The sequence below is a fragment of the Capricornis sumatraensis genome, chromosome 12 (genome assembly GCF_032405125.1).
Source record: "Capricornis sumatraensis isolate serow.1 chromosome 12, serow.2, whole genome shotgun sequence".
Classification (NCBI taxonomy): Eukaryota; Metazoa; Chordata; class Mammalia; order Artiodactyla; family Bovidae; genus Capricornis; species Capricornis sumatraensis.
In genome coordinates this window covers 92,431,002-92,442,801 of record NC_091080.1, presented here as the reverse complement: position 1 = coordinate 92,442,801, position 11,800 = coordinate 92,431,002, and the positions used below count along the sequence as shown (strand labels likewise).

At 42.9% G+C, this 11,800-nt stretch overlaps 1 protein-coding gene across 1 annotated transcript in view; it reads right to left on the bottom strand.

The window, feature by feature from the left end:
* Nucleotides 1–485: 485 nt before the first annotated feature.
* The window catches only part of MYO16 (myosin XVI), a 397,000-nt gene continuing 385,685 nt past the window's right edge, over nucleotides 486–11,800 (bottom strand). The window contains exon 34 of the mRNA XM_068984571.1: nucleotides 486–695. Coding sequence (XP_068840672.1) covers nucleotides 486–695 — 210 coding nt within the window. The remainder of the gene's footprint in view (nucleotides 696–11,800) is intronic.

Sequence of the window (11,800 nt, the reverse complement as noted above, 5' to 3'; positions counted from 1 at the left end):
TCTGTATTTTGAAGAAAGGGAGACCCACCCATGGCATAAAATTATAAAATACAGTAACAAACATGTAAGTCATTATCAGGATTGTAATTCCCGTAAAACACAAACACCTGCACAGAAATAAACCCTATGTCCTGGAGAGTGCATGAGAGGCAAACGACGGGAGGACAGGAACACGCGGTGGGACCGTATGGATACAGGTGTGCGCTGCGGGGCGCCCTCTCCACCAGCCTCCCCTGCGGGCCATGCTGGGCCTCACCACCTGGGGGTAGCACAGCCCGGGGACCACGGAGCCTGGAGACCAGAGCGTATCCCCACAGAACGGGCGAGAGCGTGCACACACACACACAGGGACCCGCGAGCATTTGACCGGGCTGTCTGTGCTTTTGTGTGGCTGTGCAGAGAGCCCCCGGCGTGTGTCGGGGCTGCCTCTGCCCATGAGCTTGGCACCCTCGGGCGGTCTCACCCCACGAGTCTGCAGCGGGCCGTCACAGGGTGGAGTCCCAGAACTCAGGGGGCAGCCTGCGGCAGGGGGCCCCCTCGGGCTTCCTGCACGGAGGTGGGGGAGGCGCCCGGGGCTCCCTGGGGGGCAGGATTCGGGGCCAGTCCGCCCGCTCCTCGCAGAGTCTCCGTCTCCAGTCCAGAAGCTCCCGCAGGGCCACGCTCTCGTTCTCCGACAGCCTCAGCTGGTGGATAACCTGGGGGAGGAACGCAGGAAGAAAGGAGCGTTGGACACTGCGCAAGAGTGAGACAGAGTGCAGGGTCAGCGTCAGATGCCGGGCCTCCGCTGGCTGGGGAGAGATTTTGAGCACCCCCCGAGACCCTCCCAGCTCTGCTGCCCCGGGAAGTGGCATCCTACGGAGAAGCTGACTTCTAAACAGCAACCCAGCAACCCGGAAGCCAAACAATGCATCACAGGTTCAAATACAGAAAGAAATTCAACCTCGGATTCCAGACTCAAAACAAATGTCCCTCAAAACTGAAGGTGACATAAAAAAATGTTTTCAGACAAACAAGAACTAGGAAGTTTCGCTATCACAAGTCTTGCCTATTTTGTGAACCTTAACAAAACAAGCAAGATGAAAAAAAAAAAAGGAAATTTAAGAGGGAAGTCAGGACCCGGGAATTAAATGCATGGGTAAACGTAAGTTATGTGTTCAGAATGTTACAGACTTTAAGCTGTGTGTAGAACAACATGCCAACAATAGCTGCAAAAGTCAGGAGGGGTCACGTGGAGCTCAGAGGTTCTGAGGTTCTAGCAGTATTAGGAAAAAGACAAAATTAAAACAATTTAAGATGAAATTAGGGTTTCCCTGGTGGCTCAGTGGTAAAGAATCCACCTGGAATGCAGGAGATTTCAGGTTTGATCCTTGAGTCAGGAAGATCCCCTGGAGAAGGGCATGGCAACCCACTCCAGTGTTCTTGCCTGGAAAATCCCATGGACAGAGGAGCCTGGGGGGCTACAGTCCATGGGGTCGCAAAAGAGTCGGAACAACAGCAACAACGATGATGAAATAAATCAAGATTGATGCTTTATTTCCTAGTGAATGTACAAAAAGAATAATGATAGAATGTGTAATTAACAAATTAATATGAAATAATAAAATTTCAATTAACCTAAAAGGAAAAGGTGCGATATATATATGAGGAAAATATATATGTGTGTGTATGAATACATATATACTGGAAAAGCTATATATATATCTCGGTGAACATTAGATATATAGGTGGACATCTACGTGGCTATATAGGTGACTCTATATCTAGGTGAACATGTATATAAATGAAGGCCAAGTCCTCATGAAACAGGGTGGAGCAGAACAGGACCCAAATCTCCACCCAGCAGCTGGCACTGCTCCTCCTCTGCGGCCGGCTGGCGTGTGCTGGGTTTCATGCTGGTGTGACCACACACCCCTCCTCCTATCGAGCACAAAATACCTCCATTCTGTAGCTCATCTCAGTGCGAAACTCTTTTCAGCAGCTTTTCATAATGACCACAAATACAGACGAGCTGGGCGAGGCGTGAGCCTCGGCTGAGACCTTCCTAACAGGGAAGACCGGGAGACCGAGTCACTCCAGACACACCCTGAGCTGCAGACAGTGACTTGCAGCGGCTGCTGATCTGAATGAGGCTTGTGGGGAGGGATTTTGACATAAAATGTCCTAAATCCCCTGAGTCATTGCTTCACTGCGGAAAAAAAAAAGCTCTCTATCCTTTCAAAGCTTCTCAACGTTTACTAAAAATATCTGAATTCCCAAGCACATTGTAAAAGGTGAAACCTATACACACAAAGCATTAGGAAGCATTTTCTTAACGAGTATATCAGTGTCTTGAATAATGTAGAGGGTCCAGAAGAACACCGTCTTTGAATCAACCACCAAGAGCTTTCTATGCTTCCTTGATAAGCAAAAAATCTGACTGACGTTTGCAATAATCAACGAATGCTTAGAATAAACCCTCTTATTGAGAGATCCCATGAAACTTGAATCTGTATCACAGAGATTAATAGGTTTTGAGTAAAATCTAATAGGTATAGAAAGATAGTTGCCAGAATGGCATAAATGGGATACTAAAATATTAACATTATTGATCTTCATTAAAAAAAAACACACAACGAATCTTCACAGGTTATATCTTACACGAAGGTTAAAATTCTGTGTAAGGACAAGTGACAGGTCACTACTTTTAACACAGTGAAGTTCAGAGGGCATCTTAAAATGATGATCCGTGAGACAATAAACAGAAGATCAGAAGATGAGGACGGGCCGCCCTGTCTAATGACCCTTAACCTGATTTATTTAGATGTATTAAATGTATCAGACTACCAGGCACAAAGGTTGTATTTGTCACAGTGAAGGAGCTTTAATATTTTAGAATAGCGAACAAATGCAACTATGTTATTTAAATGGTGGCCAAGCAATACATGAAGAATAAAAAGTATCTGCGATGTTATCCAGCATGGTAAAAACATCTAAATCACTTTCATCATTCTTTAAATTTCATGCCCTATTTGTAGTAAAAAAAAAACTCTTATAACTTCTCATCATTATTTGATATTTCACAAGTTAAGTAATATTATTAATGATACTGAATAATACACATATTATCATTACAAAGCCAATAATGACTTTGTAAAATTTTAGCTTCAGTGTTGAAAGGGAACCATTTCTTTCCAGGAAGAGAAGTGACCCTGGGGGTTAAGGATGTTGATGGTTCTGGGAACCTGGAGTCAGCCGGCATCACCCCAGGCCTCACTGATCCTGACGTATGTGGAGGATAAAGGGTGGCATATTGGTGTCCTTTAAATCTTGTTTCTCATTGCTGTAAAAGACATCTCTCCAACCCACGCCACCACTTCAGACAGCTACTTCCTTACTTATTTTCTTATCTGGCATGTTTTATAGAATAGTGTTTGCACAGAAAATCATTCTCTTTCCCAGAACCGAAGGTAAGAGTTGTAGCTGCGGAAGTAAGAACGGTTCCACACCCAGGGACCCCTGGGTTCCATGTGCAACCACCTCTGGGCTGCATGAAAATGACCAATACCCTATTTTTAAAGAAACTTCTAGACACGTCAGTCGCGTAAGCGTCTTAACACGCTGCACGTGGCGTGGAGACGGAGGCGTCAACAAGAGTTTGACCCTTGTTATTAAGTTTTCCTTTCTTTGCTTTTACCATTTACCTGGGAAAGGGGGCTCTATGAAGGAAGGTCTGGGAAGACTTCACAGAGGTGGGCACTTTCGATCTGAATTTTGAAGGAATGAGGGGGCATCTGGAGGAATGGGGAAAGAAAAGGCTGGGGGAGGCATTTTCATGCTGTCGCAGACAAGCGCCAGTCACAACACTGACCTCCCTTCTCTAACAGGGAGTCACAAACCCACGGGGATTTGGACTCTGGTATGAGCAGGGCTGGGGTGCTGGACAGACCAGGACTCTGCGGCCAGGGCGTCTGGACCGGAACCCTGAATCTCCTGCCTGATGGCTGCATGACCTGGAGCGAGTGTGTTGCCTTCCTCGCCTGTAATTCCAGTGATCACACCTCCAGAGGACAGGTGTGGGCTACTCCAGTGCCCGAAAAATGTAGCAAGTGCCCTGTGCATGTGGGCCGTTATGACTGCGTCATTGCTACTAATAACTGCTTAACTTGAGAAAATCCCTAAACCTTCTGGTTTACGGTTATCCTCGTGACAGTCAGATAATGTTACATGAAAATAATTTGTGGCCCAGCTCAAACGGTGAAGAATCTGCCTGTAGCATAGGGGACCCAGGTACCATTCTTGGGTCAGGAAGATCCCCTGGAAAAGGGAATGGCAACCCACTCCAGTGTTCTTGCCTGGAGAACCCCATGGACAGAGGAGGTTGGCGGGCTACAGTCCGTGGGAATGCAAAGAGTTGGACATAACCGCGTGATTAACAAGGAAAGCAATACAAAATAGTCTTTTCCTTCCTTGTTCATAAGATCTCAAAATAAGAGTAACACACTGGATTTATAACATAACTGTGACTCATACAGGACTCTAAACTCACACATGAATGATCACATTCTGAAGCCATTTCCCTGTGGGCCGGGATCCTCATCCTTGAACAAAATCTTTTTGTTTTAGCAGGTTTTTAACTGGAAGATTTCTTCACTGAAACAAATCTTTAGAAAATAGTGACACTAATAACTTTATACAGGGAACAGATGGTTGCTAGACTTAACATGGTGATCCTTTCATAATATATGCAAATAGCAAATAATTACACCTGACACTAACATAGTATAGTGAGTCAACTGCATTTCAGTTAAAGCCAAAAAAAAAAAAAAAAAAAAAATACCACTGGGAGAAACTGGGCTCGCTCTAGTCTTTCTGACAACTGCATGCGAATCTGAAATTCCCAACTAAAATTTCAACAGGAAAAAAAGAAAAGAAAATAGTGCTAACTAAGACACTGGTGACTAGGAAATGGACAATTTGGTATAGGGGGTTAAAATAACGTTTTCTTCCCACTTTTGAGAAAATCTTGCTGATTAGGTATTTAAATGTTTAAGACGTGAATCTAGACTGAACCCCCCCACCCCCAGCCCCAGAATTATAAACTGTTTTGTGTCTTCTAATGTCTTCCCTGGTGGCTCAGTGGTAAAGAATCTGCCCGCCAACACAGGAGACAAGGGTTTGATCCCTGGGTCAGGAAGATTCCCTGGAAAGGAAATGGCAACCCTCTTCAGTACTCTTGCTTGGGAAATCCCACGGACAGAGGAGCCAGCGGGCTATAGTCCATGGGGTCACAAAAGAGTCGGACACGACCGAGCGACTAAAACAACAGAAACAAGTCCTTTGTGTGCACACAGTGGTGTCTGACTCTTTGCGACCCCATGGACTGTAGCCCACCAGGCTGCTCTATCCATGAAAACTTCTAAGCAAGAATACTGCAGCGGGTTGCCATTTCCTTCTGCAGCGGATCTTCTACACCCAGGAATCAAACCCGTGTCTCTTCGGTCTCCTGCACTGTCAGGCAGGTTCATTACCAGCTGAGCCATCAGCGAGGCAACAAAGAATGTATCAGTTCAGTCGCTCAGTCGTGTGCGATTCTCTGTGACCCCATGGACCACAGCACACCAGGCCTCCCTGTCCATCACCAACTCCTAGAGCCTACTCAAACTCATGCCCATTGAGTTGGTGATGCCATCCAACCATCTCATCCTCTGTTGTCCCCTTCTCCTCCTGCCTTCAATCTTTCCCAGCATCAGGGTCTTTTCCAAGGAGTCAGTTCTTCACATCAGGTGGCCAAAGTACTGGAGTTTCAGCTTTGGCATCATTCCTTCCAATTAATATTCCGGACTGATTTCCTTAGGATGGACTGGTTGGATCTCCTTGCAGTCCAAGGGGCTCTCAAGAGTCTTCTCCAACACCACAGTTCAAAAGCATCGATTCTTCAGCCCTCAGCTTTCTTTATAGTCCAACTTTCACATCCATACATGATTACTAGAAAAACCATAGCCTTAACAAGACGGACCTTTGTTGGCAAAGTAATGTCTCTGCTTTTTAGTATGCTATCTAGGTTAGTTATAACTTTCCTTCTAAGGAGTAAGCATCTTTTAATTTCATGGCTGCAGTCACCATCTGCAGCAATTTTGGAGCCCCTCAAAATAAAGTCTGACACTGTTTCCAATGTTTCCCCATCTATTTCCCATGAAGTGATGGGATCAGATGCCATGATTTAGTTTCCTGAATGTTGAGCTATAAGCCAACGTTTTCACTCTCCTCTTTCACTTTCATTAAGAGGCTCTTTTGCAGAAGGCAATGGCACCCCACTCCAGTACTCTGGCCTGGAAAATCCCATGGACAGAGGAGCCTGAAAGGCTGAAGTCCATGGGGTCGCTGAGGGTCGGACACAACTCAGGGACTTCACTTTCACTTTTCACTTCCATGCACTGGAGAAGGAAACGGCAACCCACTTCAGTGTTCTTGCCTGGAGTTCTTCTTCGCTTTCTGTCATAAGGGTGGTGTCATCTGCATATCTGAGGTTATTGATATTTCTCCCAGCAATCTTGATTCTAGCTTGTGCTTCATCCAGTCCAGCATTTCTCATGATGTACTCTGCATATAAGTTAAATAAGCAGGGTGACAATATACAGCCTTAATGTACTCCTTTTCCTATTTGGAACCAGTCTGTTGTTCCATGTCCAGTTCCAGCTGTTGCTTCCTGACCTGCTTACAGATTTCTCAAGAGGCAGGTCAGGTGGTCTGGTATTCCCATCTCTTTCAGAATTTTCCACAGTTTGTCATGATTTTCCACAGTTTGTCAAAAACTTTGGCGTAGTCAATAAAGCAGAAATAGGTGGTTTTCTGGAATTCTCTTTTTTCGATGCTTCAACAGATGTTGGCAATTTGATCTCTGGTTCCTCCGCCTTTTCCAAATCCAGCTTGAACATCTGGAAGTTCACAGTTCACGTATTGTTGAAGTCTGACTTGGAGAATTTTGAGCATTACTTTACTAGCGTGTGGGATGAGTTCAATTGTGCAGTAGTTTGAGCATTCTTTGGCATTGCCTTTCTTTGGGACTGGAATGAATACTGATCTTTTCCAGTCCTATGGCCACTGCTGAATTTTCCAAATTTGCTGGCATATTGAGTGCAGCACTTTCACGGCATCATCTTTGGAGGATTTGAAATAGCACAACTGGAATTCCATCATCTCCACTAACTTTGTTCGTAGTGATGCTTCCTAAGGTCCAGTTGACTTCACACTCCAGGATGTCTGGCTCTAGGTGAGTGATCACACCATCGTGATTATCTGGGTCATGAAGATCTTTTTTGTACAGTTCTTCTGTGTATTCTTGCCACTTCTTCTTAATATCTTCTGCTTCTGTTAGGTCCATACCATTTCTGTCCTTTATTGTGCCCATTTTTGTATAGGAGATACCAATTAGATATGAAGATGGAATGTAAGTGATATAAAGACTGACTTCTTGCAAGTTTTTGCATCCCTAAGTAGGAGATTTATAATTTGTTCACTTACTGTCAGGGGTTAAAAAAAACCCACAAAATCTCTCACAACCCAGAGGGAAACACAACATGATGTAAGGCTTAATGAGGTTCATTACATACATATCTACTTACTAACTTTTAACAGCTTTCTATTGTGTCGTTAACAGAGTCCTGTGAAATGAGCTAATTACTAAATGAGATTCAAATTTTCTTCACTTCCTGTGGCTATGCATTTTTATGAATAATATTAATAAATGTAAATTAATAATTTGCTGCTGATTTTTACCTTAAGTTTTCCCCTTCTAGGATAAAAATAACCTTTGTTAAATAATTCATATGTAAAATCATGTTGCTGTTCATTTGTCACAGAATTGATTTTCCTATTGACTGTTCACCCAAAGGTGAAAAGAGGCATTTACTGACATTTATGGAAATTAAGAGAAGGAAGCGGTTTGGCTGACTGAATACCGAATATTAGCGTTTCAAATGCAAATCTGATTTCCACTCATGCTAACAAGATGTTGGAGGAAAAAAACAATACAGAATGAAATTCAAAAATCAGTTTGTAAAACCGAAGTTTAGCTAAATAGACCCCAATGATAAGGCTTAAAATGAAATGCCCTTTAAAAAGTCTTTGATTAAAGGGGTGTATATCTCAGTACATTTTTTAAAAATTAAAAAAAAAAAAGGTCTGAAATCAAAACAGCATTTCTCCTTTAGGCAGAAAAAGAGTTGATCCTTCTTAATTCAGAAATAGTCATTTATACAGCAATCCAATTAAGCTCATTCTTGCTATCTTGTTTCCTGTTTTTGCCTAAGGGTTAAAAAAGGGAAAACAACTCTTCAAAGGAAAAAATTCTATTGGAAATAAGAGTGTGTCTGGACAACAGGCAGTGAGGGAACAGAGGGTTTTAACTTTTTACCTTAGCTGTGCATGCTGACTTCTTAAAAAAATTAACCACTCTCCTTTACTTTTATAATGAGTCATATTATATTGGAGCACACTTAATATAATTTAAACAGACATTTATTTGCACTTTGCAGCTGATTTTAAGTTCATAGCTAAGAATAAAAATGGACTCTGATGAGCAGATGCATGTTTTGTTCCTACTGATGGAAAGTTATGAAATCGAAATTTATGACTATACATCTCATGATATAATTAATCTGCGACATTTCAGAATACGGATTTTGTATGAGCTCTAGTCTCTTACCTCAGTTCATTGAAAAAACATGGCAGCACCAGTATAACTGACTAGAAGATTGTAGCAAAAATTAATAACATATATTTAGTGCACATTCACTGTAATGGCACAGAGTAATGGGTTCAAGTACTGAGAATATATGGAAAACCACAAATCCATGTTATTGGAAGCATAAAAAGTAGGAGTGCTACAATTCCTTTAAAAATATTTTTCCTGGGATTATATGGGAGGCTCACTGCAAGGACCAGGAGGCATTATAAGGACAAACCATCTGCTGGATTTTCTCTCTCCGAAGGACGTCTGTTTATATACTTGGCTTGTTCAAAAATCTTCAAAGCCACCGCCTTTCCCTAGCCTAAACAGCCCAGTGCACCTACCTTGGCATGTTATAGTAAGCCCTTTATTTCCTGACCACACGAATCACTCCAGCTTTATCATCACTCATCTTCATAGACTCTGTGCCAGTCTAATCAGAGGTACCCGTCCAATTACAGAACATGCTCTGTAAGCCGATGTGTCTTCTCTGTAACAGCCCCAGTCTGTACACCCAGATACAGAAACCTCCGCAGTTCTCAAAAGCCTATTCCAAACATCAACTTTTTGATCTTGTTTTACATTCTTTTTTTAACTTTTAAAAATTAAAAAAAATTAAATTGGAATATTTACAATGTTGCGTTAGTTTCTGCTATACCACCATGTGAATCATCTATATGTACACAGAGAGCCCTTCCCCTTGAGACCTCCTCCCACCTCCCCATCCCGCCACTCTCGGCCATCACAGAGTCACATGGTATCCTTGTAAAAAAATCTCATAACCATGTGAAATAAGCAGGTTAAGGATTGTTAGCCCGCTTTTCATAGATGTTGAAATTCATCTTTAAAGCCCAAACTCACTTCGCCAGTCAGTGGTAGAATCTGGATTAAATTCAAGTACATTGAGTTTAGTCAACCTTCCTAATCACGCTGACTTTCAAGTTTTTCCTGTCTGCAATGCACATGTTTTCAACAGTTCAGTTCAGTTCAATTCAGTTCAGTCGCTCAGTCATGTCCAACTCTTTGCAACCCCATGAATCGCAGCACGCCAGGCCTCCCTGTCAATCACCATCTCCCGGAGTTCACTCAGACTCACGTCCATCGAGTCCGTGATGCCACCCAGCCATCTCATCCTGGGTCGTCCCCTTCTCCTCCTGCCCCCAATCCCTCTCAGCATCAGAGTCTTTTCCAATGAGTCAACTCTTCGCATGAGGTGGCCAAAGTACTAGAGTCTCAGCTTCAGCATCATTCCTTCTAAAGAAATCCCAGGGTTGATCTCCTTCAGATGGACTGGTTGGATCTCCTTGCAGTCCAAGGGACTCTCAAGAGTCTTCTCCAGCACCACAGTTCAAAAGCATCAATTCTGCGGCACTCAGCCTTCTTCATAGTCCAACTCTCACATCCATACATGACCACTGGAAAAACCATAGCCTTGACTACACGGATCTTAGTCAGCAAAGTAATGTCTCTGCTTTTGAATATGCTATCTAGGTTGGTCATAACTTTTCTTCCAAGGAGTAAGCATCTTTTAATTTCATGGTGCAGTCACCATTTGCAGTGATTTTGGAGCCCCCCCAAAATAAAGTCTGACACTGTTTCTATTGTTTCCCCATCTATTTCCCATGAAGTGATGGGACCAGATGCCATGATTTTCGTTTTCTGATGTTGAGCTTTAGGCCAACTTTTTCGCTTTCTTCTTTCACTTTCATCAAGAGGCTTTTTAGCTCCTCTTCACTTTCTGCCATAAGGGTGGTGTCATCTGCATATCTGAGGTTATTGATATTTCTCCCGGCAATCTTGGTTCCAGCTTGTGTTTCTTCCAGTCCAGTGTTTCTCATGATGTACTCTGCATATAAGTTAAATAAGCAGGGTGACAATATACAGCCTTAACGTACTCCTTTTCCTATTTGGAACCAGTCTGTTGTTCCATGTCCAGTTCTAACTGTTGCTTCCTGACCTGCAAACAGATTTTTCAAGAGGCAGGTCAGGTGGTCTGGTATTCCCATCTCTTTCAGAATTTTCACAGTTGATTGTGATCCACACAGTCAAAGGCTTTGGCATAGTCAATAAAGCAGAAATAGATGTTTTTCTGGAACTCTCTTGCTTTTTCCATGATCCAGCAGATGTTGGCAGTTTGATCTCTGGTTCCTCTGCCTTTTCTAAAACCAGCTTGAACGTCAGGGAGTTCACGGTTCACGTATTGCTGAAGCCTGGCTTGGAGAATTTTGAGCATTACTTTACTAGCATGTGAGATGAGTGCAATTGTGTGGTAGTTTGAGCATTCTTTGGCATTGCCTTTCTTTGGAATTGGAATGAAAACTGACCTTTTCCAGTTCTGTGGCCACTGCTGAGTTTTCCAAATTTGCTGGCATATTGAGTGCAGCACCTGCACAGCATCACCTTTCAGAATTTGAAACAGCTCAAATGGAATTCCATCACCTGCACTAGCTTGTTTGTAGTGATGCTTTCTAAGGCCCACTTGACTTCACATTCCAAGATGTCTGGTTCTAGATTAGTGATCACACCATCGTGATTATCTGGGTCATGGAGATACAGATAATCTTTTTTGTACAGTTCTTCTGTGTATTCTTGCCACCTCTTCTTAATATCTTCTACTTCTGTTAGGTCCAGACCATTTCTGTCCTTTATCAAGCCCATCTTTGCATGAAATGTTCCCTTGGTATCTCTAATTTTCTTGAAGAGATCTCTAGTCTTTCCCTTTCTGTTGTTTTCCTCTATTTCTTTGCATTGATCACTGAAGAAGGCTTTCTTATCTCTTCTTGCTATTCTTTGGAACTCTGCATTTAGATGCCTATATCTTTCCTTTTCTCCTTTGCTTTTCACCTCTCTTCTTTTCACAGCTATTTGTAAGGCCTCCTCAGACAGTCATTTTGCTTTTTTGCATTTCTTTTCCATGGGGATGGTCTTGATCCCTGTCTCCTGTACAATGTCATGAACCTCATTCCATAGTTCATCAGGCACTCTATCTATCAGATCTAGGCCCTCATATCTATTTCTCACTTCCAGTGTATAATCATAAGGGATTTGATTTAGGTCATACCTGAATGGTCTAGCGGTTTTCCCTACTTTCTT